The 7584-nt window shown below is 41.9% G+C and overlaps 1 protein-coding gene across 2 annotated transcripts in view; it reads right to left on the bottom strand.

Annotated features, from left to right (window-relative positions):
- Window positions 1-4895: 4895 nt before the first annotated feature.
- Window positions 4896-7584, bottom strand: part of LOC140731182 (multivesicular body subunit 12B-like) — a 276241-nt gene continuing 273552 nt past the window's right edge. For both annotated transcript variants that reach the window (XM_073052625.1, XM_073052624.1), the window contains exon 10: window positions 4896-7324. In XM_073052625.1, the coding sequence (XP_072908726.1) occupies window positions 7238-7324 (87 nt within the window). In that variant the 3' untranslated portion in view covers window positions 4896-7237. The remainder of the gene's footprint in view (window positions 7325-7584) is intronic.

Here is a 7584-nt window from a genome sequence, read left to right as displayed (position 1 = left end):
AGGTGCAAGGGATCTCGTGGGACAAGATCAGCAGTGGAGTTGTCCCTGGTATAAAACTGGGAAGACAGCGCACTCAGTAGATCCACCTGTTCAAGAAGGAGCTGTGCTACACGAGAGCAACCTCCTGTGCTGCAGAGAACAAAATGCAGCTGCAAAAGGAGAGAACAAACAGCCAACAGACCAAACCATTAACCACTGACACCACTTACTTGTGCTCACATTGTAGCAGAATCTGTGGATCCTGGCTCAGCCTCTACGATTACCCGAGGACCCACGAATAGACAACCCCTTAGGAGAACTCAAGTGATCACACTAGCAGTCAATACCAACTTGTCACTGAACTGATGCTTGTGCAAGTACTTGTGTACAAAATGGCTTCCTTTCCTACATCACAATGGCACCTTCTCATACACAGCAGTGGGTGAGACAATTCTGAAGCAAGAAACCTTATAGGCTGCTCTAAAGACATGTGAAAAGTAACATACGCAGTAGTGCAACACTACAGCGCCAGGGATTGGGGCTCAATTCCCACTATCTGTAAGCTGTTTGTACAGTCTCCCTGTGACCATGTGGATTTCCTTCAAGTGCTCCGATTTCCTCCCACATTCCAGACATACAGATTAGGGTTAGTAAGTCGTGGGCATGCTATGCTGGCATTAGAAACAAGGTGACACTTGTGGGCTGATCCAAGCACATCCTCGGACTGTGTTGGTCGTTGACTCAAGTGATGCATTTCACTGTATGTGCCGATGTACGTGCGACAAGTAAAACTTAGCTTGAAACTTTTCTCTTTAATTATTTTTAAGCAAACATATACTCAAAATTATCCAAGTACTTGCTAGGTTCTACTATCAAGCCTATGTTGACTGCTTCCAACAATCCTGCAGTAGCTTGAACAGGAGACTTCCTGTAATCCATGTGGTTTCTCGTGGGTATAAAATGTTCTTCTTTATTTAGTGTTAGCAGAAGATAAAACTAGCTGGCAGAAGTTATCTTCCCATCACCAAACCTGCTGTTTAGCTCCCAGACTTAGACCTTTGGGTGTTTTGGTTTTCTCCCACATTCCAAAATACATACTGTTAGTGTTAGTAAGTTGTGGGCATGCTACGTTGGCAGCAATCGCAGGCTGCCACCAGAACATCCTCACTGATTTGGTGCAAATGACACATTTCACTGTAAGTTTCAATGTACACGGAACAAATAAAGTTAATCTTTATCTTTAACTAATTTTTAAAAAAAATTATTCATTTACAGCATGTGGCATCGCCAGCTAAGTCAGCATTTATTGCCCATCCCTAGTTGCCCTTGAGAAGGTGGTGATGAGCTGCCTTCATGAACTGCTGCAGTCCCTGAGGTGTAGGTACACCCACAGTGCTGTAAGGGAGGAAATACCATTATTTTAACCCAGTGACAATGAAGGAATGGTGATATGTTTCCAAGTCAGGATGGTGAGTGACTTGGAGGTGGTTTCCAAGTGGTGATGTTCCCAGGTATCTGCTGTTCTCGTCCTTCTAAATGGTAGCGGTCGTGGGTCTGGAAGGTGCTGCCTTAGGAACTTTGGTGTGTTGTTGCAGTGCATCTTGCAGATGGTACTCACTGCTGCAACTGTTTGTTGATGGTGGAGGGATTGGATGCTTGTGGAAGGGGTACCAATCAAGTTGGCTGCCTTGTACTGGATGGTGTCAAGCTTCCTGAGTGTTGATGGAGCTGCACTCATCCAGGCGAGTGGTGACTATTCCATTACACTCCTGACCTGAGCCTTGTAGATGGTGGACAGGCTTTAGGGAATCGGGAGGTGAGTTACACACCACAGGATTCCTAGCCTTTGACCTGCTATGGTAGCCACAGTGTTTATATGGCTAGCCAGTTCAGTTTCCTGTCAATGGTAACTCCCAGGATGTTGATAGTAGGGGATTCAGTGATGGTGATGCCATTGAACGTCAAGGGAAGATGGTTAGAGCCTTTCTTGTTGGAGATGGTCATTGCTTGGCACTTGTGGCTCGAATGTTACTTGCTACTTGTCACCCAAGCCTGGATAGTGTCCAGGTCCTGCTGCATTTGGGTATGAACTGCTTCACTCTCTTGAGGAGTCACGAATGGTGTAGAACATTGTGCAGTCATCCCCACTTCTGACCTTATGACAGAAGGAAGGTCATTGATGGGGCAGCTGAAGATGGTTGGTCCTTGGACACTTCTCTAAGGAACTCCTGCAGTCATGTCCTGAAGATGAGATGATTGACCTCCTGGTTATCAGAACTTGGTTTGAGAATTCTGAACATTTTTTGTCTGTTGCAAAACCAAACAGACTGCTTTCCAATCTTGGCCAATTTTTCATCAGTAACAATCCATATAATTCTGATATAACATTCTGATATGACCCCCTCAATCCAGACCATGCTTTCTTATATCTACTGCCATCGGGCAGGAGGTTCAGGAGCCTGATGGGTGTTGAATAGTAACTGTTCCTGAACATCAGGTTCAGGAACAGTTATTATCCTACAACCATCACGTTCCTGCACCATTGTGGATGAATTCACTCACCTCAACTCCAAACTGACTCCACAACCCACAGACTCATTTTCAAGGTCTCTATGACTCGCGTTCACAACATTTATTTATTTACTAATTACTTGCACAATTTGTCTTCTTTTGCACTTCGGTTGTTTGTCAGTCAAAGTTATGTATAACTTTTCTTAATTTCTTCTGTATTTATTTTCCTGTTAATGCCTGCAAGAAAATTTATTTCAAGGTAGTATATGGTGATGTACGCGTGGTTTGACAATAAATTTGATAACTAAAGTGGCCTGAAAGGTCTATTTCCATGTTCTATGACTTTGATAACTAAAATTTATATTTGTGTTGAGTAAACTCAAGATAAGCTCCATCCGTCTGAAAAAGTGGGATCTCCCAGTAGCCACCCATTTTAATTCCAACTCCCAATTCCATTCCAACATGTCCATCTATGGCTTCCTCTACTGTCGTGATGGGGCCACGCTCAGGCATAAGGAGCAACACCTTATATTCCATCTGGGTAGCCTCCAACCTGATGGCATGAACATTGATTTCTTGAACTTCTGGTAATGCCCCCCTCCTCTATTCCCTATCCCCTTTTCCCTCTCTCACCTTGTCTCCTTGCCTGCCAATCGCCTCCCTCTGATGCTCCTCTCCCTTTTTCTTTCCTCCATGGCCTTCTGTCCTCTCCTATTAGATTCCTCCTTCTCCAGCCCCGTGTCTCTTTCACTGAGCAACTTCCCAGCTCTTTACTTTACCCCTCCTCCCACTCCACAACTCTTTACTTCACCCCTCCCTCCACTCCACAACTCTGACTCCTCATCTTTCTTTTTCTCCAGTCCTGCTGAGTTCACCAGCATTTTGTGTCTGTTCCTTGGATTTCCAGTATCTGCAGATTTCCTCTTGTTTTTGTCAAGATAAGTTCCCACTTGTTAAGACTAACTAAAAGCTATCAACAATGGACCATTCAATAGATTTGTAATGGCTTGAGTTAAGAACAGGCATTACTGGATTTGCTTAGCACTCACTCAACTGTGCAACTAGCTGGTTAACCTTGACTCTCGAGATAAAACAACTATCTAAGAAGCAGTATCATTTTTAATCATGCAGGAGGAAGAATCCTGACTGGTGACATCATGGTCAGTTCAAATACGCTGGAAGGTAGGATGTTACAGTGGCAGACTCACTGGCATATCCCTCCCTACCAAATATCCAGAGGAGGCACTGCCTCAAGAAGACAACACCTATCAGGATGGAGGATTGTGTGTGGGTGGGAAGGAGGAAACTCACAGGGTCATGGGAGGAGTGTATAAACTCCTTACAGACAGCAACGAAAATCAAACCCATATTACTGACCGCTGCCACTGTAAAAGTGTTACACACTATGCTGTTGTTATTTCTATTGGGTGGTATGGTAGGGTAGTGGTTAGCACAACGCTTTGCAGTACAGTGGCTATGAGAATGAGAAGAACTATGTCCATTCTGAAGTCTGAAATGTGATGGCCTAACATACGTATTAAACTTGACGTACAAGACTTTGATTGGGTCCTACATTTACTTATTAACCTCAACTGCAGGACCACATAAATGGCCATAAAGTGCACTCAAAGTTCAAACATGCCTGATGCACTTCACTTTTCTATTCTTCTATGATACACGATAGTGTAGTGGTTAGCACAATGCGAACCAGGTTCAATTCCCACTGCTGTCTGTGAGGAGTTTGTACGTTCTCCTCACGACTGTGTGGGGTTTCTCTGAGTGCTCCGGTTTCCTTCCCCAGTCCAAAGACGAACTGGTTGGTAGGTTAATTGGTCATTGTAAATTGTCCCATGATTAGGCTAGGGGTTAAATCAGTGGGTTGCTGGGCAGTGTGGGCAGTGTGGCCAGAAAGGCCTGAGGGTCTAATCTCAATAAATAAATAAACTTTATGTTTAATTACTTGCTTCTTCTCACATAAATTCCACAAGAGCAAACTTTTACTCCATGTTTCAAATTTTTTGGAAGTGATTTTACCTCAAAGATGAAGCTTTCAAGGGGTACCGCAGGAGATGAGAGCACCGTAACATGGCTCCTCACGCTGATACTGGGGAGTGCTGTATTGGGCTGGCAAGCCAGACTTCAAATGAGGTAATAAACACAACACCTTTCTACTTCGACAGGTGGTTCCCTGAATCCACTGCTCCGGCTTGGCCAACCTCCTTTACTCATCCAATACAAACTTGTTAACAGGTTAGTTATTTCATAGGAATGTACCACTCAAAACAATGTGTAAAGCAACTGCTGTTCACAGGGCGCTTCGGAATGTGTTGAGGACATGAAAAGGTGGCTGGTGAATACATATTTTCCCAAAATAGCACCTCAAGAGAACATTCATCAAATAAGAAGCCAGTTAAAATGGATATTTTATTTAACAAGTTACATTAATACAGACGCTATAAACCAAATTGTAAAACTTCGTCTGCAAGTACAGAGACAGGTTTACAATAAATACAGCAAAGGTTTAATTTCAAAAATTTTCAGAACAGTGGTTTAAATCTCCCACATAATTAAAAATCAGCTGTTAAGAAAGCTAAAAGTTTTTCAAATATTTTCAAAGAAATTGTAGTATTTGGGTGGAATTTCTACACTTCAAATGTCTCATGTTGTTATGTTTTAATTAAAATAAACGCAAGTGAGTGAAATGAAGATAGCCGACCATACTTAAAGCACTCAGCTCTGTTTTACAAAAAGGTTTCTCCTTCAGTAACAGACTACCGTTGCATCTTTAAGCTCCTCCATATTGTTAGTTGCAGTCAATATGAAAACAAAATGTCTTTTCGGAAACAACGATTGGGTGCTTTGCGTAATCTCGCCAAAATAGACACAGGAAATGCAGCTCCGCTTCCTTAGACTAAAGAATTAAGGACATCGCTCATGCAGGACTGAAAAATCAACTGTTCCAAGGCTTTGAAACACCTAGCTCAAGCATACTGTGCCGAGTCAGAATACTTGTTTTACACCACGGGTTATGAGGCACTATCCTAAACAAGTTTCCCCACACACAGTTACAGACATGCAGTTCTAAAGCACTGACAACTATTCAGCTTGACCCACAAAACCGATCTGACAATGGGCAGCATTTGGTTTGCACTGGGCATGAAGTCGTCGGGGGGGGGGGGGGGAGTGCTGGTGGGAAGGATGGAAAAGTCGCTATACATAACAGCTACAGGCTAAGTATAAACCAGCCAGCTTGTGTCTACTTTGTTCATCAGCTGCTGTCCACTGCAACGCTGAATTCTGGTGCCTGCTGCACGCTTAGGACTGAACGTCGACTTTTCCTGGTATGGGTTGCAAAGAGGCAGCAGTGCTCAGCTGGGGTTTGTTGGGAGAAAGGCTGGTGAGCAAAGCGTTGCCATTGAAGAAAAAGACAATAGCAAGGCTTCGTAACACAGCATTTCCACAGTGTTAAGAGTTCCAAACAAGACAAAAAAAAGGAGTTTTGAAAAGCAAAATGCATGTTATAAAGAGAGCCCAAAATATTAAATCAAAATGCAGTGCAAAGCAAATTCAGTGCATTTGACAAACCTATACTTTTCACTCAGATTACAATCACAGAATCATACTTTATGTAAGTGTAGAAAGACTATAATCAAATAATGCATTCAGATAGCACAAATGCCTCAGGTTGATAAAGTATCAATGAGGAAGATCCTGTTTTAATTCTCATTCACCAATTACCACATAACCAATACTGTTTTCTTAAAACAACATTTTAAAAAAAGTACGGTGAAAGAATTTACAGGCTGGAAGGTTTTGCTGGAGATAATGACAATCTCAACAGAAAACTGGGGGGGGGGGGGGGATAAAAAGAGAAAACTACTTTACTAACAGCACCGAAAATCTGCTGGAATTTTGTCCAACTTGGGTTTCTGGTATCACATTAATTCTGACAGAAAATTTGACAGCCTTGAAGAATTCAGGGGAAGAAATAAAGAGAGCAAGCACGGATTAAACCACAACCCATAAAGGGTGGAGAGCGGTCTTGGATTAAAGGAGCAATGGAAAGAAAACAATGTGAGAACGCTCATGTACAAATGTATTTCAGCACATTCTGAGATAACCAATACCCGTGAGCGTCTCTAATTCCCCGTTGGCTGACCTGCACAGAAAAAACAATACATTGACTTTGCTAAATTCAGGCTTGAATATCATTCAATATTTTGGGATAAAAGTTTGAATTATTAGTAAATAAAGCAGCTATGTCATGATATTTCCAAGTTTTTTTTTTCAGTTTAAAAAGTACTTCTAATTTTGTATACTGTTTTATAAGAAATGTCTGATTATATATTAACCAAGATTCTGCACAGATTGTGAAAGTGACTGTTCTAGTAGGATTTCTAAAGTGTGCAAAATTACTCAGGTGAAAGAAACAATGAAAAGATATAAACTATGGCTCATGAAAGCAAAAACGCCCAGCCTTTGCTTAATAACAGGTTAATCACATCCGAGGGCTAAAGATCTGAAATTAAGGATTGCATTAACCACTATTTACAAAAGTCCATGTACAAAAGGTTAAGTTGTAGGTAGATTGTTGGTTATTGGAAATACTGTCCATTTTGCCAGTACAAGGCTGCTATTTCAGTAGAAGGTACATAATGCAAAATCTCCAACAATGCTGCTTCTGACGGTGCTTGTTCCAGTAGTTATCTGTCCCAGAGTTTTACACCAGCCCCAGTAAGATCAGTCTTCAGGACATCGGTGACTGCAGGAATTTTGCGGGACTTGGTGGGAGACGAGCAGCCGCACTCTGTTCTGTTCTAAAGCTGTAGTCGTACTGGAAAGGAAAACAGAACATGAAAGCTCTTGCTTTTCTCAAATGCGTACACCTACTGGCACGCCCCAAGAAAACTGTAGTGCGCATCATAAAACAATAAGTCAGCAGATTTATTTTAATACTTTAAGTTTTTTAGATTTCTTGTTGCATTAATAGATTCAAGGTTGCTGAATGTCATTTCCTTTACACATATGTAGTTGAGAATGAAATAATTGTTACTTTGGATCTGAAGCAGCACAAAAAACCCACAATAAAATAAA

This window comes from Hemitrygon akajei, chromosome 7, assembly GCF_048418815.1.
Source record: "Hemitrygon akajei chromosome 7, sHemAka1.3, whole genome shotgun sequence".
In the NCBI taxonomy this organism is placed as follows: domain Eukaryota; kingdom Metazoa; phylum Chordata; class Chondrichthyes; order Myliobatiformes; family Dasyatidae; genus Hemitrygon; species Hemitrygon akajei.
This window is presented reverse-complemented; position numbering and strand designations above follow the sequence as displayed.